General features: G+C 50.3%; 1 protein-coding gene across 5 annotated transcripts; it reads left to right on the top strand.

Annotated features, from left to right (window-relative positions):
- The first annotated feature begins 219 nt into the window (after nucleotides 1-219).
- ZSWIM9 (zinc finger SWIM-type containing 9) lies at nucleotides 220-26158 on the top strand. 5 transcript variants are annotated; one of them, XM_007997386.3, is made up of 4 exons: nucleotides 220-294; nucleotides 1363-1646; nucleotides 11962-12274; nucleotides 22835-26158. In XM_007997386.3, exons 2-4 carry the CDS (start codon nucleotides 1372-1374, stop codon nucleotides 25016-25018), a joined length of 2772 nt encoding a protein of 923 aa, XP_007995577.1. In that variant the 5' UTR covers nucleotides 220-294; nucleotides 1363-1371; the 3' UTR covers nucleotides 25019-26158. The 5 variants fall into 5 exon arrangements, with proteins under 5 accessions (XP_007995577.1, XP_007995578.1, XP_007995574.1 ...); XM_007997387.3 differs by having other exon boundaries at nucleotides 230-290; XM_007997383.3 differs by lacking the exon at nucleotides 220-294 and adding an exon at nucleotides 399-536.
- The last annotated feature ends 829 nt before the right edge of the window (nucleotides 26159-26987 follow it).

Raw genomic sequence — 26987 nt, 5'->3', positions numbered from 1 at the left:
GGAGTCGTAGTCTCTCGAATGGGAGGAGGGCGGGAAAAGGGGTGAAGTGGGGCGAGCCCTCCCGCAGAGCACACTGGGAAAATGCCCCGAGCTTTCCTTCACCCTGGATGAGAGGGTGTGGCTGAGGGTCTGAGGAGTGACTGGCAGGGAAGGAGGAAGAATTGGTGGAAGCGCCCGCGCGAGGCACGGCGGGAAGAGAGGCGGGAGACCGCGCGGGGCATCCCGGGAGCAAGGGCCGGGCCAGGCCTGGGCGCGGGGCATTGTGGGAGGTGGACGCCGCTCCGGGGCGGGTAGGTGAGTGGGGAGGGGCGGGAAGGGTGCACATCTTGGGGAGGGGAGAGGCACAGTTAGGTGGGACGGCGGGGCTGGAAGGTGCCGCAGCAGGCGGGGCGGGGAGTAGGAGCGTCGGGAGCAGGCTGGATGGGGCTGCTTGAGGGGAGACGCGCAGCTGGACGTGGGGGGAGCATCTGGGATGAAGGAGCCCATCTGAGGACGAGGGGCCATGTCTAGAACGAAGATGCACATTGCGGGGAATGGTGGGTGTAACTGGGAGGAGGGGCCCACAGCTGGACTGGGGGCCGCATCTGAGGAGCAGGGGACCACAGGTGAATATTGCTGACACTTCCGAGGAGAACTAGCCACAAGTGGGGCACACACTTGTAGGCGAAGTGTCAGTAACTGCATGTGGGGAGCACATCTGGAGATGAGAGCGTCTCAGGGAAGCCCCAGCCACAGCTGCATGTGGCGAGCCATAGGGTCATAATCGGGGGAAGGGGCAACAGCTGCACGCCAGAGACACATCTGGGGAGTGCGGAGCCACAGGTGCATGAAGCATGTGACCGGGTGAGGGGTCCGTGGCCTGGGTGTGGGAGCACATCTGGAGATGGAGCGTCTTTGGAGGGGTTACAGCCAACTGTTGACACATGGGAGGAAGAGTTCCAGATGATTATGAGCGCTAGGGGTTACTCTTGGATGAGAGACACAGCTGGAAGGGGAGGAGGTTTTAGCTGGAATTTGAGAACACATTTGAGGAGATGTCCACGGCTGAGCTTAAGGGTCGTATTTTGGGAGACGGGATTTCAACTGTACCTAAGGGTCACATCTGCGGAGGAGGAGGCGAGTTGGAATTAGGAATCAAGATGACAGGCTCCAAGTGAACCAGGGATAAGGCGGTGGGAGGAGGCCAAAGATAGGATGGAGGTTTATATTTATATATTTGGAGAAAAACAGGCACATCCGACCCCGGGCTACCCACCTCGATAGAGGCACCAGCACCGACGGGGCAGGCCGAGAGTGTGGTAGATGAGATACCCCGGGTGGGAATGGGTCTGATACCCACCTGTTCTCCTCTCCTCCACGCAGGCCCCCAGGATGGAGCGGCCGGAGCCCCCACCTGGCACGGCTGCGGGGCAGGAGGAGCAGGAGCTGCGGGAGCGGGCCTTCTTCTCGTGGGCCGAGTTCAGCCGCTTCTTCGACGCGTGGTGCCAGCAGCGGCTGGCACTCTTCTTCGTCAAGAGCTCCATGCACCTGGCGCGCTGCCGCTGGGCCAGTGCACCCCCGCTCTACACACTCATCGACGTGCTCAAGTACAGCTACGTGCGGCTCGTGTGCAAGGACGTGCGTGCGCCCAGCCGGCCCGCCGTGGGGTGCGTGAACCTGAGCTGCTGTCCTGCTGGGGGGAAGGGGAGCACCGGGGGTGGGTGGGGATGGGAGACGGGCAGAGAACACCCCACCCAGAGAGAGGCCAACTGAGACAGCCAAATGCACCTTGTAGACAGGCGGGAGTCAAGGAGGGACATGTACTGAGAGACAGTGAGAAGAGGAGCTAGAGAGATAAAGACACTCACGGAGCAAGAGATGGTGTGGGCTCGACTTACAGACTTTTTTTGTCTTTTTTCGAGATGGAGTCTCGCTCTGTCGCCCAGGCTTGAGTGCAATGGTGCCATCTTGGCTCACTCCACCTCCCAGGTTCAAGTGATTCTCCTGCCTCAGCCTCCCGAGTGGCAAGGATGCACCTGCCATCATGCCCGGCTAATTTTTGTGTGTTTTTTTGTTTGTTTGTTTTGTTTTGTTTTTTGAGACAGAGTCTTGCTCTGTCACTCAGGCTGGAGTGCAATGGCACAATATCGGCTCACTGCAACCTCCACCTCCCGAGTTCAAGTGTTGTTTCTCCTGCCTCAACCTCCTGAGTAGCTGGGATTACAGGTGCGTGCCACCACGCCTGGCCAATTTTTGTATTTTTGTAGAGATGGCGTTTCACCACATTGCCCAGACTGGTCTTGAACTCGTGACCTCAGGTGATCTGCCCGCCTCGCCTCCCAAAGTGCTGGGTTTACAGCCGTGAGCTACAGCCGTGAGCCACTGTGCCTGGCCTGACTTACAGAATTTAATAGAGACTTCGAGAGGCAGAGCATAAAACACACACACCCAAAGAGGAGAAAAAAGTCACAGAAAATTCCAGAAACATGGAGAGATGGAGGCAGAGACACCAGAGAGAGCCAGGGAAACAGAAGAGCCAGGTTTTGTACACGTGACAAAGACTGGGAGACAGAGACTGGGAGATTGAACTGCAGAGAAGCCATAGGATAAAGAAAAGGATCCATCTATTCAGTGAATAAGGGGCCAGGTCCCATGCTGTGGGCTGGGGATATTCTAATTGGAGCATTGGAGTTGGGCAAGAGACAAAAATCCCTGCCCTTCTGGTTCTTTCTGACTGGACAGGAAGATTGACATTAAAAGAACAAGCTCATAGGTAGTTCCCTACAACTGTGCAATGCTGCCAAGAAGGGCAGGTGAGAAATCCAGGAGAGCCAGAATTATACCCAGGTGGCCAGGGGTATTTTAATGGACCCCCATTTTATTTTATTTATTATTTATTTTTTATTTATTTTTTTGAGACAGGGTCTCACTCTGTTGCCCAGACTGGAGTGCAGTAGTGTGATCTCAGCTGCCTGCAACCTCTGCCTCCTGGGTTCAAGAGATTCTCCCATCTCAGCCTCCCAAGTAGCTGGGACTACAGTTGTGTGCCACTATGCCTACCTAATTTTTGTATTTGTAGTAGAGACAGGGTTTCACCATGTTGGCCAGGCTGGTCTTGAACTCCTGACCTCAAGGAGGCCGAGGTGATCCGCCCACCTCGGCCTCCCAGAATGCTGGGATTACAGGCATGAGCCACCACACCCAGCCATATTGACCCCAATTGTATTTGATTTGATTTGATTTGATTTTGTTTTGTTTTGTTTTGTTTTATTTGAGACAGAGTCTTGCTCTGTCATCTGCGCTGGAGTGCCGTGGCACAATCTCTGCTCACTGCAACCTCAGCCTCCTGGACTCAAGCAATTCTCCTCCCTTAGCCTCCCGAGTAGCTGGGATTACAGGCATGCGCCGCCACCATGCCCGGCTAATTTTTGTATTTTTAGGGTTTCACCATGTTGCCCAGGCTGCTCTTGAACTCCCGACCTCAGGTGATCCGCCTGCCTCGGCCTCCCAAAGTGCTGGGATTACAGGCGTGAGCCAGAGTGCCTGGTGTGACCCCAGTTTTAAACTGGGGTTGTTCCCCACACGATGTTAGGTTTCCAGCTTCCATTGGAACACCGGAACAGGTGAGCCCATGTTTCCACTGGCAGACGGCCACCCCTCTTGGATGGGGCTTTGCTGCCTGGGTTTGCCCCAAACCCTGCCACTCTCTGCTGCCTCGTGCCTAGCGCTGTCATTTGCTTGTTTTGCCTGCCTGGCCCCAGTAGGTGTGTGAGTTTGAGACCCTTGGTTGGGGCGCTGTAGACAAGAGCAGAGTGCTTAAGAACACGGGCTCTGCCTTCAGGCTGCCTGAGACATGCTCCACAACTTCCTGGATGGGTGACTTTGGGCAATGGACCTTCACGTCTTCAAGCCTCAGTTTTCTCATCTCTGAAATGGGTTTATGATACCTGCTTCATGGGGCCATTGTGAGGATACCGTGAGATCATACATGAGAAAAACGCATAACCCTGGTGCCTGGAACATGGAGTGGCTGGTTAAGTGATTAGCTGTTACGGGATTCAAGAGCGTGTATCCCGGGCCATTGCACTGCTGATACTTGGGGGATGCTGTTGAGCAAGTGACGGCACCTTTCTGTGGCCTCAGTTTCCTCATGTGGAAAATGGGGGACATAATAGTGTCTATCTCATAGGTAAATTATTCAGAGAGACGTCCAGCACGGAGTAAGCACACTCTAACAGCTCTTTCACCAGTAGTTATTTAAATATGTATTGTGAGATACATTCTTGCACCTTTTTTCTCACTACTTATTCTAGAAACAGAGACTCGGAGATCTGAAAGCGGAACAGCGTCAAACACACACATCACCCAGAAACCTAGAATGTTAGAGCGTGCAAGAAGCTCAAAGAAGCTCAGGCCTAATCTGAAACCTATGAACAGAACCCAATCTGATGTAACAAATACTTATTGAGCACCTACTATGTGCATGCTCTTCACTGGACATTTGGAATCCAAGGCTGATCTCGGCCCTTGAACAGCTCAGAACTTAATGGGGTAGACAAAGACCAAAAAAAAAAAAAAAAAATTGTAGATAGTGGCCCGTAGTAGTCAGAGCGAGATTGAGGGGGAGATGAGAGGAGGATACAAAGGGAGTGGTCAGCTCCACCTGAAAGTTTACTGGGTGGTTCTGGAAGGCTTCCTGGAAGAGGTGGCCAGTAAGCAGAACCTTGAAGAATTTTGTTGATATGTTTATGTATGTATAGTATTTGAGCTAACAGATGCACCAAGTTTACTGTGTGCTGGTACTGTCCCAACTGCTCTACCAATATCAGAGACAGCCAAGAAGCAGGAGAGACAGGGCTGTGGAGGGGGCGAGGACAGGGCCCTGGGTACACTCCTGGGAACGGGCAGATGATGAGTTGGTCTCCGAATGGGGAGTGCAGGAGCAGGTGGTTGATGAGCCGGTTCAGGAATGATGTCTTGGACCTGTCACGTCTAGCTCCCCAACTCTCCTGAACTGCTCAAGGCAGAGCCCCTCCAGTGCCACAGCCCAGGGACAGCCCACGGGCTGAGGTCAAGCTGGAGAAGTTAGCGTGCAAGGAAAGGCAGGAAATGAGACTGCAGTGGTGTCAAAGCCTGGACCTGGCAGGGCTGAGTCCACGGGTTGAGACTTTATTCTGGGGGGTGGTGGGGAGCCCTAGAAGGCCGTGAGTAGGGTCCGTTCTGGGTGGAGGAAGATCCCTCTGGGGCCACGTGGGAGACGATCTTGGGGACAGAGAACGGACGCGAAGGAGGAGGCTGGGGCTACGGGTGCAGGGAACCAGACAAGAACTTTCTTCCTGGCCACTCCTTCCCCCTTGCCAGAGGTCGCACAGTGACTCTCTCCAAGTCACCACTGCTGCAGCTTCAGCTGTCCAGCTCCAGTTCCTCCCCTGTCCCTCTCTCTCAGCACTTCCTTCCCTGGAACAGAATTGCTCAGCCTTTCTCAATACACACCAGCCTTTGAAAACACAAAGATCTTGAAAACCTGAAAGATCAAGAATAAATGAGTAGCCAGGTGCGGTGGCTCACGCCTGTAATCCCAACATTTTGGGAGGCCGAGGTGGGCAGATCACCTGAGGTCAGGAGTTTGAGACCAGCCTGGCCAACAGGGTGAAACCCCATCTGTACTAAAAATATAAAAGTTAGCTGGGCATGGTGGTGGGTGCCTGTAATCCCAGCTACTCAGGAGGCTGAGGCAGGAGAATCACTTGAGCCCGGGAGACGAAGTTTGCAGTGAGCTAAGATCGTGCCACTGCACTCCAGCCTGGATGACAGAGCGAGACTCTGTCTCAAAAAAATGAGTAAATGGGTAAGTGGAAGGCAAAACAAAACAAAGCAACAGGTCCTTGAAAAAAAGTTTTGAAAATAGCAGCTACTATTTCTGCATTGTTTACTACGCACTAGCCCTTTTTCTAACCCCTTTATGTAATTTAATCTTCTTATTTAACCCTCTCAACAAGACTGAGACCCTAGTGTTACTATTAGCCCCACTTTCCAGGTGAGAAAACTGAGGCACAGAATACTTAAAGATTGTTCCCAGGATAACACAGCTGCTAAGAAGGAAAACCAGGCTCTGGACCCTCATTCTGGTTACTAAGCCCATGCTTTTATTTACCACCCTCCCGCCTTTGTTTCTCACTTTCCCTTTCTCTCTCCTCCCCTCATCTTTATTTCAATCATTCAACCCTCAGTGTGAGGTGTTGGTTCTGGGCACCAACCTATCTGTCCCTTCACCCAAGAGGTTTTTGGGAGCCCCTGCAATGTGCAAGGTGGTGTTTTTAGATGCTGGGATTTCTGTGGGGAGTGTACATTACAGATGGACATAAATAAAAATCCTGGCCAGGCACGGTGGCTCACACCTGTAATCCTAGCACTTTGGGAGGCTGAGGCGGGCGGATTGCCTGAGCTCAGGAGTTTGAGACCAGCCTGGGCAACCTGGTGAAACTCCATCTTTACTAAAATAAAAATTTAAAAAAAAAAAAAAATTAGCCAGGTGTGGTGGTGCGCGCCTGCAGTCCCAACTACTCAGGAGGCTGAGGCAGGAGAATTGCTTTAACCAGGGAGGTGGAGGTTGCAGTGAGCCGAGATTGCGCCACTGCACTCTAGCCTGGGGACAGAGTGAGACTCCGTCTCAAATAAATAAAATAAAATCCCTACATGTGATAGACTCTCCCCTAGCCTGGATATGGTCAGGGAAGACTTCCTGGAGGAGGCGATGTTGGCTGTGAGGCCTGAAGGATGAGTAGGAGTTGACTAGGTGAAAAGGGAGAGGAATGTTTTATGAAGGAGGGAAGAACTTACCATAGGTTGTAGAAATGGAAAAAAAAGTGGATGGGTAGGACTTGGTGATGGATGGTTTTGGTGGAATGGAGACCATATCCCAGAGTAGGTGTGCCAGGGTTTGTAGATGACATAGTCGTTGAATCATCACACACTTACTGAACACCTCCAGACACCAGGTACTATTCTAGGTGCTGATGATACAGAGATAAACAGACAAAAATTCTTATCCATGTGGAATTTGCATTTAGCGGGGGATGACATTATTCCTCCGGATAGGTGGAGAGATTGCAAAAATGGTGTGTTGAAGCACTAGTAGGTGGTTATGTGAAGTTCTGGGTCCCTGCAGAGGAGATGCGCTGTTCTCTGGCAAGATATATGGCTTCACAGAAGAGGTGACCTTGGCGGAGCAAGGGGCTGTTCTAGGGCCTGAAACACCTAGGCTGAAGGAAGTCAGACCAAGGGTTTCACAAAAGCCTATGAATTATCCTAGAAAAATGAACCAGGTAACATTCCATGAACTTGCAGTCTTGATAGATCAAACATGGCTTCACAATGGCATTTTCTTTGCTTGCATCTGATACCACGTGGTGGCGGTAGGTTTATTTTATTGATGTTTATTTGCACATTGAATAATTTTCTAAATTTGCATTTTGTTACTTTATTTATTTATTTTTTGAGATGGAGTCTCGCCCTTGTCCCCCAGGCTGGAGTGCAGTAGCACAGTCTCAACTCACTACAACCTCCACCTCCCAGGTTCAAGTGATTCTCCTGCCTCAGCCTCCTGAGTAGGTGGGATTATAGGCGCCCGCCACCACACTCAGCTTATTTTTGTATTTTTAGTAGAGACGGGGTTTCACCGTGTTGGCCAGACTGGTCTTGAACTCCTGACCTCAGGTGATCCACCCGCCTCGGCCTCCCGAAGTGCTGGGATTACGGGCGTGAGCCACTGTGCCCAGCCTTGTTACTTTAAATAAGGCGTAAAGTCTCGGATTCTGTATTTCGATTTTTAAAATCTAGCAGGCTTCTGGGTTTTTCTTTACCTCGTGCATGTAGGAAAAAAAGAGTGTGTCAAGGGTGCTCTTCTGGTTTGACAAAGAAAATTTTTAAGCATTTATACTGGTGGATTTAAGCATTTCTCTGGGTGGATCCTGGGGAGAATCACCCAGTTGGGGGGCCATTTGGAAAAAACACAGGAGAGTTTCGGGGGGTGTGCTACTCGGGTATTTACTACCTGGGAGCCAGGGTTTCTTAACTACATGCCAGGCCCTGGGCAATCTGTGTTACAAGGGTCAGCAAACTAGGAAGCCCTTGGACCAATGCCAACCTGCAACCTATTTTTTTTTTTTTTTTTTTTTTTTCCAAAGACAGAGTCTCGCTCTGTCACCCAGGCTGGAGTGCAGTGGCACAGTCTCAGCTCACTGCAACCTCCACCTCCAGGTTCAAGCGATTCTCCTGCCTCAGCCTCCTGAGTAGCTGGGACGATGGGCGTGTGCCACCACAACTGGCTAATTTTTGTATTTTTAGTAGAGAAGGGGTTTCACCATGTTGGTCAGGCTGGACTCGAACTCTTGACCTCATGATCTGACCACCTCGGCCTCCCAAAGTGCTGGGATTACAGGTGTGAGCCACCACGCCCAGCCTGTAGCTTATTTTTATAAATGAAGTTTTATTGGAACATAGCCATGCCTGGTCATTTACATATTGTCTATGGCTTCGTTTGCAATATAGCAACAGAATATGTTAAACGTTTACTGCCTGGCCCTTTGCAGAAAATGTGTGGCAGCCCCTGCTGTATAAACATAAAATCTGCCAGAAAATGCTGATATTACCTCACATGGAGAAACACGGAATGCTCTTCAGAAATCAGATACCGATTTAAATACTATTATCAGAGAAATACACTCTGATTTTTTTTTCATTCTCTTTTATTTTCTTTTTTGAGACAAGGTCTTGCTCTGTTCCCCCTCCTAGAATACAGTGGTGCCATCATAGCTCACCGTAACCTCGGACTCCTGGGCTCAAGTGATCCTCTTGCCTCAGCCTCCCGGAATAGCTGGGACTATGGGTGTGGGTCACTATGCCTGGCTGGTTTTTTATGTTTTAATTTTTTGTAGAGAAGGGCTCTTGCTATGTTGCCCAGGCTGGTCTCGAACCCCTGGACCCAAGTGAAGTAATCCTCCTGCCTCAGCCTCCCAAAGTGCTAGGATGACAGGTGCTAGCCACTGCACCCGGCCCTATTTCATTTTCTACAGTGCTGGTTGCAACTCCCTATGTTAATTTCATGTAATGGGAACTGCTGTCCTCAACAAACTCTTGCTCACACACATAAAGAGATGTGTAAGAGAGTGTTGTATCACACATTGGGGTGATGGAAGCGTCATTCGTAAAAGAGGAGAACTGCAAACACCGTCATAGATGGCAGAGTCATGGAGTGGAACCTTGGGCAGCAGTAAAAGGAATGAAACTGAACAGTTTTCAAAATCCGAGTGAAAAGCCAGCTGGAAAGGCACCTATAGGGTGGGATGCTTGTCTTAGTCTCGAATAAATTACCACAAACATGGTGGCTTAAAACAATACCAATTTATTATCTCGCAGTTCTGGAGGTCAGAAGGCCAATATAGGTCTCTGGGCTAAAATCAAGGCGTTGGCAGTGCTGTGTTCCTTCTGGAGGCTCTAAGGAGAATCTCCTTCCTTATCTTTCCAACTTCTAGAGGCCACCCATGCTCTCTGGATGGGAGCCTTTTCCTCTTTTTTTTTTTTTTTTTTTTTTTTGAGATGGAGTTTTGCTCTCGTTGCCCAGGCTGGAGTGCAATGGTGAGATCTTAGCTCACTGCAACCTCCACGTCCTGGGTTCAAGCGATTCTCCTGCCTCAGCCTCCCAAGTAGCTGGGATTACAGGTGTGTGCTACCATGCCTGGCTAATTTTGTATTTTTAGTAGAGACAGGGTTTCTCCATGTTGGTCGAGCTGGTCTCGAATTCCCGACCTCAGGTGATCTGCCCACCTCGGCTTTTCAAAGTGCTGGGATTACAGGCATGAGCTACCGTACCTGGCCATTCTTCCAATTTTTAAAAAGAGATAGGGGTCTCACTATGTTGCCCAAGCTGAACTCCAGTGATCCTCCCAGCTCAGCCTCCTGAGTAACAGGGACTATAAGCAAGGGCCACTGTGCCTGGCTCTTCCTCCATTTTTAAAGCCAGAGGAGTAGCATCTTTCAATCTTTCTCTGACTTTGATCCTCTTATTTCCCTCCTTCCCTTATAAGAACCTTTGTGGTGACATTTGGGCCTACCTGGATAATCCACTCTCCCCATCTCAAGACCCTTAATTTCATCACACCCACAAAGGTCCTCTTGCATACACTGGTAGGCAGTGTATGTACAGTTCCAGTGACTATGATGTGAATATTTTGGGTAACCATGATTCTTCCTACCACAATGCTCAGACACAAAGAGTTTTCTTTTTTCTTTCTTTTTTTTTTTTTTTTCTGAGACAGGGTCTCATTCTGTCACCCAGGCTGGAGTGCAGTGGTGCAATCTCGGCTTACTGCAACCTCTGCCTACCGGGTTAAAGCCATTCTCCTTCCTCAGCCTCCCAGGTAGCTGGAATTATAGGTGTAATCCCATTAGCCTATTATTCACCACCACGCCTGGCTAATTTTTTTTTTTTTTTTAAGTAGAGACAGGGTTTCACTATGTTGGCCAGGCTGGTTTTGAACTCCTGACCTCAGGTGATCTGTCCCCCCTCAGCCTCCCAAAGTGCTGGGATTACAGGCATGAGCCACCACACCCGGCCAAAAACAAAGTTTTTTCTAAGTAGACTTTTAAAAAATATAACACACATCCAGAAAAGCATACACATCATACATGTGCAACTGAATGAATTTTCCCAAAATAAAATTCAGAGGTAACCAGCACCCAGAACAAGAAACAGAATATGTCCAGTCCTAAGAAACCTCCTGGTGCCCCCTTACAGGGTTAACCACTTAAGGGTAACCACTATCTAACCTCCTAACAGCAGAAGTTAACTTTGCCTGCTGTTGAACTTTCTATAAATGGGAATCATATCATAGTTTCTCTTTCACATCTGGCTTCTTTCATTGGTAGGTTTGTGAGATTCATCCATGTTGTTGGAGGTTGTAATGGTGTGTTCATTCTTGGTGCTGATTAGCATTTTACTTTAGGAATATACCACAACTTATTTTCTCATTCTATTGTTGGATATTTAGGTTTCAAGTATTTGGCGAATATACATAGTGCTCCTGTGAACATTCTCGTACACATCTTTAGATGCCCATTTGTCTTGAGTGGCACCACTGGGTCACAGGAGAGGCATAAAATCTGCTTTAGTAGATACTGTCATGCAGTTTTCCAAAGTGCTTGTGCCATTTCATACTCCCATCAGTGGTGAGTGAGAGTTCCAGTTGCTCCACATCCTCATCAACACTTGATGTTATCAGTCTCTTTTGTCTGACCATTCTGCTGATGTGTAGTGGCGTTTCCTTAGGGTTTTAATTTATGTCCTTGATGACTAATGAGTTTGAGTCCTTTTTCACATATACAATGCTTTTAAAACAGAGAAACATACCTCCCATTGTTTACGGGTGCATAAAAATATACATGGAATGCTAATAGATAATTTTGATAGTGGCTGCCTCTGGGGACAGAGTGAAGGAGGAGAATTTGTTAGGGCAGCGTTCACAGAAGGCCTCAACTTTCGATGTTATTGCTAAACCAGAAGCAGATACAGGACTAGCCGAAATTTTTTATTTCTAAAAAAAGTTAAGGTAAATACAATAAAACATTCACTCACTTTTGACAGAACTCAGGGTGGTAGGTATAGAATTTTGGTGAACACTTACTGCTTGCCATATTCCAGACACCGCGTAGGTGCTTTACTTACATTAACTCTTTTCATGCTCATGACGATCCTATGAGGAAGGTATGATGAGTAGGACCTCCCTTTTAACCTATGAGGAAACTGAGGCATAGAGACTTGAAGTGACTTGCCCCAGGTCACACAGCTGGCATATTCTTAAGGCCCTCTACTCTTCTCTATGCCTGAAACAATTCTTAGTTAGAAAAAAAAAAAAAAAGTTGAGTGGAAAGACAGAAGAGGGCAGCAGAGTGATGTGACCAGGGCGGTGGTGGTTCCTCCCACAGGCCCCCCCAGCCCGGCTGCCCCGCCTTCATCATCGTCAAGCTGAGCCCGCTGCGGGACCGCCTCGTGGTGACGGAGTGCCAGTTGACCCACTCGCACCCGGCCTGCCCGCTGGAGTTCGCCTACTACTTCCGCCCGGGCCACCTGCTGGCCAACGCCTGCCTGCCGGTGCGCACCACCAACAAGATCTCCAAGCAGTTCGTGGCCCCAGCCGACGTGCGCCGCCTGCTCTCCTACTGCAAGGGCCGCGACCACGGCGTCCTGGACGCCCTGCACGTGCTCGAGGGCCTCTTCCGCACGGACCCCGAGGCCAAGGTGGGGTCTCGGGAGAGGCAGGAGGGGGGCGGGGGCGGAGGCGGGGGAGAGCCACGCTGAAGACTTGTGGGTCATTCATTCCTTCATCCGCCCTCTCATCCCTTCACTCCTTTCCTCCATTCATCCGTTCATTCATTCATTAAGTACTTAGGGAGGCACTGGGGATGCAGCAGCAAACGAGACCCACGTGGTCTCTCTCTGCAGAGAGCTCACCTTCTAGTGTAGTGCTGCCCAGTAGAACTTTCTTCCAGGATGGAAAGGTTCTGTGATTCTGCACCCCCAGCCACACGTGGCTATTGAGCACTTGAAATGTGTCCAGTACACTGAGGAACTGAATTAATTAATCGATTAATTTTTTTGAGACGGAGTCTCACTCTGGAGTGCTCTATTGCCCAGGCTGGAGTGCAGTGGCATGATCTCAGCTCACTGCAACCTCCGCTTCCTGGGTTCAAGCAATTCTCCTGCCTCAACCTTCTGAGTACGTGGAACTACAGGCCATGCCACCATGCTGGCTAATTTTCTGTATTTTTAGTAGATATGGGGTTTCACCGTGTTAGCCAGGATGGTCTCGATCTCCTGACCTCGTGATCCACCTGCCTCGGCCTCCCAAAGTGCTGGGATTACAGGCAAGAGCCACCGCGCCTGGCCTGAATTTATTCTAACTCACTGAAATTTAAATAGCCACCTTTGGCTATTGGCTGCCTTGCAGAGGTAACTGCCAGAATGCCGCTGCAGTTCTGGCGGGAGAAACCAACAACCAACAAACACATCCAAATGTGATGTAACATCACTAGGGGCTGGGTGCTAGCAAGAAGAGGAGCCACAGTGATGGCAAGTGCTATGTACGTTTTTTTTTAAAAAAATCTTTTTTTTTTTTTTTGAGACAGGATCTCACTGTCACCCAGGCCGAGTGTGGTGTTGTAATCACGGCTCATTGCACCCTCGATGTCCCAAGCTCAAGCAATCCTCCCACCTCATTCTCCCGAGTAGCTGGGACAGCAGGCGTGCACTACCACACCCAGCTAATTTTTTTTAGTTTTTGTAGAGATGTTGGGGGTCTCCCTATGTTGCCCAGGCTAGTCTCGAACTCCTGGACTCAAGCGATCCTCTTGCTTTGGCCACCCAAAGTGCTGGGATTATAGGCATGAGCCACCACGCCAGGCCTATTTAAATTAAAAAAAAAAAAAAATTGAATTACACAAATAGAAAATGCACAAATGATAAATATTTAGTTTGGTGAATGTTCACAAGGGGAGAACACACCCGAACCCCCCATGCAGATGGAGAATTAGGAGAAGGAAGAGTGCTATGTCCTGTGATGTGATGGAGCGATAAGTATTATAAAGGAGAAAAAGGCCAGGGCCTGGAGCGGGACAGTTCTAAGGGTGCTGTTTGAATTGGTCAGGGAAGGTCTCTTTAAGCAAATGATGGTGAAGCAGAAGAGATGGAACAGAGGCAAGGGACCCTCATTCTGTCATCAGAGGGAAGAGAGTTCCAGGCAGAGGGAACAGCCAGTGCAAAGGCCCAGAGGCACAGGCAAGCTTGTGTTGGAGGAACAGTGAGGATGGCTGCTGCTCCATAAGGAATCTCTGCGGTTTTAATCCAACTTCAAGTTTGGGGTGAACTTGAAGTTTAAAAAGGAAAGAAAGATGAGAAAGCAGGAAAAGAACAGGTTTCTCCTCCTGGCTATGCCTTTGTCTCCCTTGGGTGTGGAAGAGGTCCCAAGGCAGGGTGAAGTTGAGATTCAGCTCTGGCACACTCTTCCTGTCTTCATCTCATGCCCAGAAAGAAGCCCTGATTCAAGCCACCAGCCCAAGCCCAGGCCTCTGTTCTGACATAATAATAATTTTAGCTAATGTTTATCAAGCACTTACTATATGCCAGGCACTACCCTAAGTGCTTTACATACTATAACTCATTTTAATCTCGCCTGAGCCCTATGAAGAAATAGTCCACCATTCTCATCCCCATTTTACAGATAAGGAAACTGACGCACAGAGAAGTCAAGTAACTGACTCAAAGTCACACAGCTATTAAGTGACAGAGCTGGGCTTCGGACCCACACAGCCAGGATCCAGACCCATGGCCTTCACTGTGGGGACAAACACACATGCATTTCCTACTCCGCTAGTCTTTACTCACCTAGTAGCTCTCATCCACTGCCCACCATTACATGAATAAGCCTCAGCTGTTCTTCCCTGAAACCGCCCTCTGCAGGATTGTTCCTGTGCAAAGCAGCTCATAAATCACAGCCTTCCCTGGAAGGGGAATTGTCTTTTCATTTTGAAGGCTGTCTTGGAATCTAGGCTAAACCAAGGTTGGCTCCTGGGTCTGTGTTTTGGCCTGCCTTAATACTTTTTTTTTTTTGAGACAGAGTTTTGCTCTTGTTGCCCAGGCTGGAGTGCAATGGCGCGATCTCGGCTCACCGCAACTTCCGCCTCCTGGGTTTAAGCAATTCTCCTGCCTCAGCCTCCCAAGTAGCTGGGATTACAGGCATGTACCACCATGCCTGGATAATTTTTGTATTTTTAGTAGAGACGGGGTTTCGCCATGTTGGTCAGGCTGGTCTTGAACTCCTGACCTCAGGCAATTTGCCCACCTCAGCCTCCCAAAGTGCTGGGATCACAGGCGTGAGCAACCATGCCCAGCCCCTTAATACTCTTCAAAGAAAGGAGGAAGAAGTTCTAGGACAGGAGAGACAAATTAGTGAAGCAACATTTAAATATTTACTTTTTGAATATGTTATACATTCACATGGGTCTAAAAAGGGTAGGTGGTGAAAAGTCTTCTTGTCACGTCCTGTCCCCCAGGTCCCCTCTCCTCCAGAGTTATTAGCAGCTTATAAATCATATCTAGCTTTCTATCCTATGGACCAGCACGCCCAGTGGATCTTTCTACAATGATAGAAACGTTCCTTATCCAGGCTGGGCATGGTGACTCACACCTGTAATCCCAGCACTCTGGGACTCTGAGGCAGGTGGATCACCTAGAGTCAGGAGTTCAAGACCAGCCTGGCCAACATGGCGAAACCTGGTCTCTACTAAAAATTCAAAATTAGCCAGGCATGGTGGCAGGTGCCTGTAATCTCAGCTACTCGGGAGGCTGAGGCACACGAATTTCTTGAACCCAGGAGGCAGAGGTTGCAGTGAGCTGAGATTATGCCACTGCACTCTGGTCGAGGTAACAGAGTGAGACTCTTGTCTAAAAAGAAAGAAAGAAAATGGTTCTTATCTGTAGTGTCCATTCCAGAGGCCGCTGGCCACACATGGCTGTAGAATACTTAATGAGGCCAGTGTGACTGAGGAACTGAATTTGTCATTTAATTTACTGAAATGTAAACAACCTAATGTGGCTAATGGCTTCTGGATTGGACAGCACAGCTCTGTACATATAAAGATCAATTTGCATGTCTGTATTTTTAACTTTATTTCCTCTTTCTGTCCCCCCCATCCCCCACCCCCAGCAAGGCAGCCAGTCACCCAGGCTGACTGTTTGTATACATGCTGTTTGTTTGGTTTTGGGTTTTTTTTTTTTTTTTTTGAGATAGGATTTCACTCCCGTCACCCAGGTTGGAGTGCAGTGGCACGCTGTTGGCTTACTACAACCTCCACCTCCTGGGCTCAAGTGATTCTCCTGCCTCAGCCTCCTGAGTAACTGGCACTACAGGCCTGCACCACCATGCCTGGCTAATTTTTGTATTTTTAGCAGAGACGAGGTTTTGCCGTGTTGGCCAAGCTGGTCTCAAACTCCTGACCTCAAGTGGTCCACTCACCTTGGCCTCCCAAAGTGCTGGGATTACAGGCGTGGGCCACCGCACCCACCCGACCTGTACACACTGTTTTGCATCTTGCTTTATATGTTGGGGAGTGCCAGATGTCACCATCTTTTGTTCTTCCTCTGGGGCTGGTCAAATCCTCCTGAGAAAACTCCTCCGGCCTCCTGGCGGGGGGTGAAGGCCAGGCTGCCAAGGCCAGGCTGCCAGCTTCTGGGAGCCACCCAGGCAGAGGCAGGGAGCTGTCAGGCATTCAGCCAGCAAGACTCACTCAGTCCCTACTTGGGATTCAGAATCCCCCTCCCTCATCTTCAGATGGGCCAGATGTCCCCAAAGCCAGCGGCCCCTTTGTGTTTCGTCCTGTCTACAGAATAAACCCCCATAACTGGGGATGGAGGAAGAGTAAGGGGAGAGGGGAAATGGGATTTGGAGATCTAGCTGCTGCTGAAACAGCCCTCAGTTCATCTTTATTTTGCCTTCCGCAAAACTGGCCTGGTGTTGCCAGCTCCTTTTGAGGACTTTGCTACTGGTTCTCAGCATCCCCCAATTGCTGGCTTAGGATTCATGGGTTTTGGGGGTGGGGTGGGATTAGCATGTCCAGCTGCTTTCCAGTTTCCAAAGTTCTATCCCTGTCCTATTGCCTGTCTTTAAAAAAAAAAAAAAAAAAAAAAGCCATTTTAAAAATAGATGTACTTGAGGTTCAAGAGGGAGTGAAACTAGAGCAGTGTTCAATCCATCACTTTTACAGAGAAGTTTCACCTTTTTTTTTTCACTTATAAAATCTACTGAGTTATATATTATTAATATGTTAATAATACAATAGTAATATAACAATATAATAGATAACATAATATTAATATTATAATATGTAACTCATAATATGTAATACTAATAATATAAAAGGTGCAATGGCTCACACCTGTAATCTCAGCACCCTGGGAGGCTGAAGCGAGCAGATCACTTGAGCCCAGGAGTTCAAGACCAGCCTGGCCAACATAACGAGCCCCTGTCTCTACAAAAAAGTTAAAAAATTAGCCAGTCGAGGTGGCGGGCACCTGTAGTCCCAGCTACTTGGGAGGCTGAGGCAGGAGAACGGTGTGAACCCGGCAGGTGGAGCTTGCAGTGAGCCGAGATCGGATTGTGCCATTGTACTCCAGCCTGGACGACAGCGAGACTCCGTCTCAAAAAAAAAAAAAAAAAAAAAGAATACTCGATGGGAAGCTGGTATGATCTCAGTGGAGGACAATTTAGCAATATCTATCTATCAAAATGACAAGAACGCTCACCCTTAGGCCCACAATCCCACTGCTGGTAATTTATCCTGCAGATGTAGTTGCACAGCTGTGGAAGGACTTACTTACAAGGTTAATCATTGTTATTTGTGAAAGCAACAGATTAGAAACAACCCAAACTCCACCCATGGGTAACAGTTACAAAACCTGTGGTATATCCATCCATGGATTACTACACAGCACTAAAAAAGAATGAGAACTTTGGGAGGCCGAGGTGGGCCGATCACAAGGCCAGGAGATTGAGACCATCCTGGCCAACACGGTGAAACCTCGTCTGTATTAAAAATATAAAAAATTAGCTGGGCGTGGTGGGGGGTGCCTGTAGTCCCTGCTAATCGGGAGGCTGAGGCAGGAGAATGGTGTGAACCGGGGAGGGGTGGCTTGCAGTGAGCCAAGATTGAGCCACTGCACTCCAGCCTGGGAGACAGAGCGAGACTCTGTCCTAAAAAAAAAAAAAAAAAAAAAAAAGAATGTGAACACGTCTAGGAACTATTTTGAAAGATCTCTCAAACACATTTTTAAGTTAAAGCAAAATGCAAAACTGTACATGATATGCTCTATTATCTATAAAATAGAGAAAATAAGAATTATAGGTGTGCTTACTTATATTCATATAAAGAAACTCTAGAAGAATACCAAGAACTGTGGATGGGGGTAGAATAGTGAATGGAAGCAGACTGATTAGACTAAACAGGTGGGAGTAAGGCCTTTTACATATCACTTTACATTATTTGACTTTTGGACCATGTGGATGTTTGCATATTCAAATAATTAATTCTTAAAAAGAAGGTAAAAAATAGAGCTGGGCACAGTGGCTCACACCTGTAATCCCAGCATTTGGGGAGGCTGAGGTGGGTGGATCACTTGAGGTCAGGAGTTTGAGACCAGCTTGGCCAGCATGGTGAAACCCCATCTCTACTAAAAATACATAAATAATACAAAATACATGCTGGTGGGTGCCTGTAGTCCCAGCTACTCGGGAGACTGAGGCAAAAGAATGACTTAAACCTGGGGGTGGGGAGGCCGGAGGTTGCAGTGAGCCGAGATCACGTCACTGCACTCCAGCCTGAGTGACAGATTGAGACTCCATCTCAAACAAAACAAAAAACAAAAACACACACACACACCAAAAAAAAAAGAAAGAAAGAAAAATAGGCAACAGTCCCAGCATACTAAACCCATTTGTTTCTCTCCTCAAAGGACAAATCAGAGGGTGAGTGATAGAGGGCCTTGAGGCTGTGTGAGTCAGGATGGCCTGGGTTTTGCTGTAATAATGAACAGCCCTCAAATCTCATTGGCTGAACTCATTGAATTTTATTTCTTGTTCACCTATAGGGCCACCATGGGATGTTGGGGGAGTACTGTTTATCTAAGTCATTCTGGGACCCAGGAGGATGGGCATTCATCCCAATGTAATAACCGTATGTGGCAGGGGTGGCTGTGAAGGCTTCTCTTTGGATGTGATGCCTCAGCTCCCTCCCACTCACAATTCATTGGCCAAAGCAAGTCACGTGACACTGCTTACCTGCAAGGGGGCAGGGAGGTGCAATGCTAGTAAGTGCCCAGGAGAGGGAGAACTGCAATTTCTTGGCAAGCAGCAACCATAGGGTGCTGTTTCATCAAGGGCCACCCAAAGCCCTGTCTGAATATGGGGCTCGTGTTTCCCCTGCTCTGTAGTTACACAGGCCTCCTGCAGTTCAGTTTCAGTTTTTCTAGCTTTTCATGGCTTCCAAAGGGAATATTTTCTATGCCGTATAGCCTGTTTTTACATCAAGCCATTTTTGGCGTGTTGATTTTGGTGACTTGATTTTATTTATATCGATAGGTGCTGAATGCTTTATGAACGTTCTGGCTGTGCCCGTTACTAGCTACAGGACATAGAACAAGTTATGAACAACCTATTTACCTTCTCCAAACCTTATTTCATTTATCTGTAAAATGGGGATAATACTATCTTATAGGGCCATTGGGGTTGTGTGAGAATTAAGGTACCGTGTGTGTGTGCATCTGTGTGTGTGTGTGTGTGTGTGTGTGTGTGTGTGTGTAGGATGGGAGGAATAGTACTCAGAAAGTAGAAAGCCCTGCATATGTTCAATATTTAGCTATTATTTTGTTGTTGTTGTTTTTGTTTTTGAGATGGAGTCTCTCTGTGTCGCCCAGGCTAGAGTGCAGTGGCACAATCTTGGCTCACTGCAGCCTCCGCCTCCCGGGTTCAAGCAGTTCTCCCGTCTCAGCCTCCCAAGTAGCTGGGATTACAGGGGCGCGCCACCAGACCCAGCTACTTTTTGTATTTTTAGTACAGATGAGGCTTCACCATGTTGGTCAGGCTGGTCTTGAACTCCTGACCTCAGGTTATCCACCCGCCTCGGCTTCCCAGAGTGCTGGGATTACAGGCGTGAGCCACTGTGCCCGGCCTTAGCTATTATTTTTATTCCTTCAATTTTTTGGGGGGGCAGTTTGGTGAATAGTATCATTCTGATCACATGAAAAAGGGAGGATTTACTCACGTGTCGGAAGAGGTGTGAATGGAAAGTAGTAAGGGCATGGTTTCTGATGTTCATGTTCGTGGAATCTGCCGTCTGTGGCAGATGCTTCCCCGTGCTACCAATCTGTGTGTCTGAAAGGACACCTGTACTCATTCACATCCTCAAAATCTGTTCCTCTGTGGGTTTCTCCATCTCTGCCAAATGCACTGCTGTCCACTGTGTGCCTAAGTCAGGGCTGTTTGGTCACTTTTTGGAAGGCTGTAGGGTAGAGTGGTCAGGAACAAGAGACCCTGGACCCAAGCTGTGAGGGCTCAAATCCCAGCTCACCTGGTGTTGCAAATCACATGGGTGACTCCAGGCAAGCAACTGAAGCCCTGTGTGCCTCAGTGTCCTTATCTGAAAAAGGGGGTGATAATCATAGTATCTGTCTTCCAGGGATATTGTGAGGTTGAAAGATTAATTGCTAGAAATGTGCCTGGTGCAGAGAAACTACCTCATGTGTGCTTTGCACACCCAAAGCCTTCTTTTTTATATTTATTTATCCTTGACCTGCGGGCTGTCTCCTCTCACTCCGTGGTGTGTCTCATTTGTTCTCCTCTGTGCCTGAGCCAGCACATGGCACATCATATTTTCTCAGTAAATATTTGTATTCATCAGCCTGGCCAACATGGTGAAACCCCGTCTCTAGTAATAGTACAAAAATTAGCCGGGTGTGGTGGTGGGCACCTGTAATCCCAGCTACTTGGGAGGCTGAGGAGAGAGAATCGCTTGAACCCGGGAGGCAGAGGTTGCAGTGAGCCAAGATCATGCCACTGCACTCCAGCCAGGGTGACAGAGTGAGACTCTGTCTCAAAAAAAAAAAAAAAAAAGGTATTCATTTACCGCCTTCATCGAATGTCACCCTACCCCTTAAAATGCCACCCACACCTGTTTTCCCACCCACTACTTTCGTTTCCAATCATTCCTAATGGTCTGGGTCCATTGGATCCCAGCATCACCACTTGTTAGTGCCACTGCCTCGGGCCAGTTTCTCCTCTGGTATAGCTGGGAGTCCCTAAGACCACCCTCAGTTTCCATGATTCACTGGAAGGAATCACAGAACTCAGAAAAATTGTGATAGTCAAGGCTATGGTTTATTATAGCAGAAGGATACAGAATAAAACCAGCAAAGGGAAGAGCCACATAGGGCGACCCCATCAGTCTCCCTGATTCCTTAATTATCCCGCAGCAACACATAGGGCAGAGGCCGAGAGAGACCAGCATGAGCTGCCGGATGTCCTCTCTCAGTGAAGTCCCGTGGACAGTGCTCAATTCTCCCACCAATGACATGTGGCAACAGTGATGTGTTGCCAGCCAGGGACACTTACTTGGGCCTTGGTGTCCAGAGTCATTATTGGGGTCAGCCGTGTAGACTTGTGCTGAATATTGCTGAGAGATCGAGACAGACAGTAAGAACAGCTGAGATCTGATGCACCCCAGGTGTCCTTCCATGCGTTGGCCAGGAGTGATCTCATTTTAGCCCATCCATGACCCTGTTAAATAGACATCCCCATTTTTCCAGACAAGGAACCAAGGCTCATTGAGGGGAGGTCACTTGCCCGAAGTCCCACAGCTAATAAGAGGCAAATCCAGGAGTCTGATCCTTGAACCTCTGCCCTACAGATGTGGCCTTGGACATGGCTGCACACCCTCACGTGAATTCCCTCACTCAGGATGTACTGAGCCATTGTTCCGGGGCAGGTACCATTCAAAGCATCACGGATGCTGTTACAGCCAAGGCTACAGTTTATTACAGCAGAAGCATGCAGAATAAAATCAGCAAAGGGAAGCGCCACATAGGGCAGAGGCTGAGAGAGACCATCCCGAATGAGAACGTCCCTGTGCTTGGGGGCTTACATCTTAAGAAGGGCAAGCAGGCAATGGGCAGATGAGCAAATGAAGATATGACTTGCCAAAGGGTGGTAAGTGCCATGGCCAGAAGGAGCCAGAGAGAGATAGGGTGTTTGCTTAGTTGGGAAGGTCAGAGAAGACCTTGATGACGTGGTGTTTGAGCAGAGATGATAATTATAATGACCACTTTCAGAACACTTACTATGTGTTGGATACGTAGTAACAGTAATATTATATGTACCGGGCAATGTTCTAAATGCTTGACTGCATCTCATCTTTCCAATCACAGAGATGCTCTTATTATCATCACTTTACAAATGAAAGGGAGGTTAGGGAAGTTGGCAGAAAGGCATACAGCCAGGAAGCAGGGGCTCCAAGATCTCAGCCCAGGGATCTTGGCCTCAGAGGCCATGCTTTTCACCATTGTCCTGCCTCTCAGTGCATGGAGAAAGGAATGTTCAGTTCCTAGAAGGGAGAATCAGGGAATATGGAGGTTAAGGAGGAAACTGAGGCACAGAGGTTAAATTACCGGGTTCAGAAGTGGTGGGGTAGGACTCAAAGCTAAACGATCTGCCTCCACAATCGAAGCTCATTACCACTAGACCAGTCATCCTTAACTTAAGCGTGCATAGGAGTCCCCTGGAGGGCTTGTCAAACTAGATTGCCGGGGCCGCTCCCAGAGTTTCAGGCTCAACACGTCTGACGTGGCCCCGAGAAGGTGCATTTCTGTCAAGGTGCCAGGAACCGATGGTGATGCTGCTGGTCCAGGGCCCACATTTTGAGACCCACTACCTAGACTGCCTCTCAGCACACGGAGGAATGAATAGCCAGCTTCCGGCGGAGGAAACTGAGGCTCAGAGAAGCTAAAAGTGTCATGTGCAAAAAATCACATAGCTGTTAGACTGTGGTGCCCGGATCTCAAACCCAGGCAATCTGGCTCCAGTCTGTTTTTAACCATTTCTCTGCACTGCCTCCTGCCGGTCAAAAGAATAAATGCATATGCAAGCAAGAATGAATGGGTTCCCATTTCCGTAGAAGGGGAAACCGAGGTCGGGGAGCTGGGCGGGGAGACCCCAGCATCCTCTGACCTCTTTCCTTGCCTCCCTGCCCCCGCCCGCAGGTGAAGCTGGTGTTCGTGGAAGACCAGGCAGTGGTGGAGACGGTGTTCTTTCTGACGTCGCGCACCAGGGCGCTGCTGCGGCGCTTCCCGCGCATGCTGCTGGTGGATCGGCTGCCGGGGCTGCAGGGCGCGCTGGATCTGCTGGCCGTGCTGTGCGTGGACGGCTCGGGCCGTGCGCGCCAGGCTGCCTGCTGCGTGGCACGCCCGGGCACGCCGAGCCTGCTGCGCTTCGCGCTTGCGTCGCTGCTGCAGAGTGCGCCAGACGTCAAGGGCCGCGTGCGCTGCCTCACCGCCGGGCCCGAGGTGGCGGCGCAGTTGCCTGCAGTGCGCCAGCTGCTGCCCTGTGCGCGCGTGCAGATCTGCCGCGCGCAGGGCCTGGAGACGCTCTTCAGCAAGGCGCAGGAGCTGGGCGGCGCCGGCCGCGAGGACCCCGGCCTGTGGTCGCGCCTGTGCCGCCTGGCTGGCGCGTCGTCGCCTGCCGCCTACGACGAGGCGCTGGCCGAGCTCCACGCTCACGGCCCGGCCGCCTTCGTGGACTACTTCGAGCGCAACTGGGAACCCCGCCGCGACATGTGGGTCCGCTTCCGCGCCTTCGAGGCGGCCCGAGACCTGGACGCGTGCGCCCTGGTGCGAGGCCATCGCCGGCGACTGCTGCGCCGTCTCAGCCCCTCGCGTGGCGTGGCACAGTGCCTTCGCGACCTAGTGGCCATGCAGTGGGCCGACGCGGCCGGAGAGTCGGTGCCCGAGGGGCCCGATGGTGGGGGGCCGTGGCTGGAGGATGAGCCGGGGAGGGGGGCCCAGGTGGAGAACGAGAGGGTGAGGGGCCTGGAGACAGGCGACTGGGGAGGGGCTTCGAAAGAAGGAAGTATTTGCAGGGGGGCCCAAATGGAGAAGGAGTGGGCAAGAGCACTGGAAACCAGAGACTGGGGCGGGGCTCAGTTCGAAGGTGAGAAGGGGAAGGCACTGCAGATCAGAGATTGGAGAGGGGGCCAGTCGGAGAATCAGAAGCCGAGGGGACTGGAAGGAGGTGTCTTGAGAGGGTCGCAGTTGGAGAAAGGGCACCTGAAAGGGCCAGAGATTAGAGACTGGAGGGGGCCCCAGTTGGAGGGTGAGAAAGATTGGGGACTGGAAGGTTATGTCTGGAGGGGGCCCCAAATGGAGGACCAGGCGCTACGAGGATTGGAAGGATATGCCTGGAGGGTGGCCCAGTTGGAGGATCGCAGCAGGGCGCTGGAGACCACCGACCTGAGGGGGACCCAGTTTGACTATGAGAGGGTCAGGAGTCTTGAAGGAAGCCCCTGGAGGGGGGCGCAGCTGCACGATGAAAAGGCAGGGGGACTGAGAACTGCAGAATGGAAGGGGCCACAGTCAGAAGTAGAGAAGGGGAGGGCGCTGGAGGTCAGAAACTTGAGGGGGATCCCCTTGGAGAAGTCCCTGGAGTTGGCCCCTGAGAACGGAGACCCAAGGGGACCCCAGTGGGAAGATGAGAGGAGGAGAGGGCCAGAGATTGCAGAGGAGAGGGGAGCGAGGGTGGGAGCCAAAAGAAGAAGGGGCCTGGAGGATATCGTTTTGGTCCAGCTGGGAGACACGAGGGTCACAGGCGTGGAGAATGGAGATGGAGGGGGAGCCCGGTCTGTGGGCCCCAAGAGCCGAGCTGGACGAGGGATGGAGTGGGGAGACGCGGGAGGGCGGTGTCTAGGGCTGGGGAATGGAGTCGTGTGTGGCACCCCGGTGGGGACTGTATTGGAAGGCAGCCCAGAATGGGCAGTGGTGAGGAGCGAACACCTGGCTGCAGGTGATGGCCTGCAGGAAGGAGGCGAAGATGGCCCCAGGGAACCAAAGAGGCTTTGCCGGCCCCCAGGAGAGGAGGAGGTGGACTGGGAACCCCTGGCCAAATTCCGAGCAGCCTGCGGGCCAGAGCTGGCAGACCTGGTGGCTGAGGAGTTGGCCTTTGCTAGGCAGCATGGGACCCGGGGTTTCCACTGGACCGGAGCTGGTTTCGCCCTTAAGGACGGCACCTCGGACTTCTTCCTGGATGGGGCCCTGACACGCTGCAGCTGCTCAATCCATGCCGCCCGCCGTCTGCCCTGCAGACACCTCTTTGCAGCGCGCCTCCTCACTGGGGCAGCCTTATTCCACATGGACCTGCTCAGGGATTGCTGGGGGAGAGCCCCGGAGCCCTGACCCTTCATGCCTCTGCCCACCACCCTCCACCGGGAGGGTCGGAGGGCATTCTTCGATCCCAAAGATAATAGGGCTGAGGCCAAGGAGACCACTCCAGTCCCCCTGGCCACCTCCTGGGTCATCCAGGGACCTCCTCATGGCAGTTTGCCTCTCTGGGTCCAAGGGCAAGGTGACAGTGGTCTCTGAGGTCCTGGAGCCACAGCTGCGGAAGGTGTTGATGGCCAGGGCGGATTCTGAGGGCTTCCCTCTGGAGAGGAAGCATGTGATGAGAGGTGTAGACAGGGTCAGGCTGGGGCAGAAGGAAGGAAAGGGGCAGAGCTGGGGGGAGGGGGAGGAAGCGATGATACCGGGAGTGTCTGGCAAGAGTAGACTGGCCAATCTAGGGAGTGCAGGGGGAGACAGGGAAAGGGAGAAAGTACAGAAGACAGACGAAGGAGAGGAGATAAGCGAGAAAAGATGGAAAGGGGAGCGGGAAATGGAGGAGAGAGGACAAGAAATGAAGAGACAGAAATGAAGACATGAGGAAAAGCTGGGGGAAGCAGGAGTGGAAGGGACAGGATGTAGGAGGGGGAAGAAAAATTGGAGATGAGACAAAGGAAATGCGTAGGAGATGGGTAGAGAAGAAACGGAAGGGGCGTGGTTTTGGTTTTTCTCTAAGACCTGGAGACATCGACCCCCTTCGCCTTCTGAAGAGAGAGGGAGGGGGGGCACTGGGGATTGGGAGAGTCTCCAGCAGGGGAGGGGAATTGTTTGGACTATTGTGCTTCAGAATTGGAATAAAACAATCTTATTTTGGTTTCCGTGATGAGTTCTTGGCTTCTGGGGTTGGTTGGGAGTCCCAGATCCAGGGAACAGTTGAGATGGTCCAGCGTTCCTTCATTCTTTCTACCAACAAGGCCTCCTGGGGCCAGATGGATAGAGGAGCCTCAATGAATTCATCTCCATTGCAACTCAAGCTGCTTCCTCCATCATCTGGACCAGTACGTCCCAGTGGCAACTTCTTGACATGAGTCAATTCCACCTTCAAATGACTGACTCATGCCAAATGCCCCGGCCACAGAATGGACATGCGACCCAGTCCTGGTCAACGAGTCTGCTCAGGTTGAGGTGGGAGGCTTCTTTTTTTTTTTGTTTTTATATTTTTGTAGAGACAGGGTCTTGCTATGTTGCTCAGGCCGGTCTTGAACTCCTCGGCTTAAGCAATCCTCCTGCCACAGCCTCCCAAAGTGCTGGGATTACAGGTGTGAGCCACTGTGCTCAGAACGAGGAGGCTTTTTTTTTTTTTTTTTTTTTTTTTTGATAGAGTCTTGCTCTGTTACCCAGACTGGAATGCAGTGGCACGTTCCCAGCTCACTGCAACCTCCACCTCCCAGGTTCAAGCGATTTTCATGCCTCAGCCACCCAAGTAGCTGGGATTACAGGTGTATGCCATCACACCTGGCAAATTTTTGTATTTTTAGTAGAGACGGGGTTTCACCATGTTGGCCAGGCTGGTCTGAAACTCCTGACCTCAGGTGATCTGCTCACCTCAGCCTCCTAAAGTGCGGGAATCACAAGCGTAAGCCACTGCGCCCGGCCTAGGAGGCTTCTAATAAAGATTCTGTCACTCCTAAGAAGTCCTAGAGACATGATCAGGCCTAGACCTGCTGATGATTACCTTGGTATGGTGTGATAATGAAGTCCACACTGAAGATGATAGAGCTGAGATGAAGAAAATCGGGATCTTTGCTTGGCTTAGTTGAGTCTCTGGAGTCTGCTCTACCATGGGGCTTCTTAAGTAAAATATATCTTTTTTTGTTAGAGACAGGGTCTCGCGCTGGCCCAGACTGGAGTGCAGTGGCACAAACATAGCTCTCTGCAGCCTTCCAACTCTTGGGCTCAAGGATCCTCCGGCTCAGCCTCCTGAGTAATTAGAACTATAGGCTCATGCTACCACCTAGCTAATTTCTCTTTCTCTTTCTTCCTTTTT

This window comes from Chlorocebus sabaeus, chromosome 6 (assembly GCF_047675955.1).
Source record: "Chlorocebus sabaeus isolate Y175 chromosome 6, mChlSab1.0.hap1, whole genome shotgun sequence".
NCBI classification, from domain to species: Eukaryota; Metazoa; Chordata; class Mammalia; order Primates; family Cercopithecidae; genus Chlorocebus; species Chlorocebus sabaeus.
Note: the sequence above shows the minus strand (reverse complement) of the source record. Positions and strands in the feature narration are given on the sequence as shown.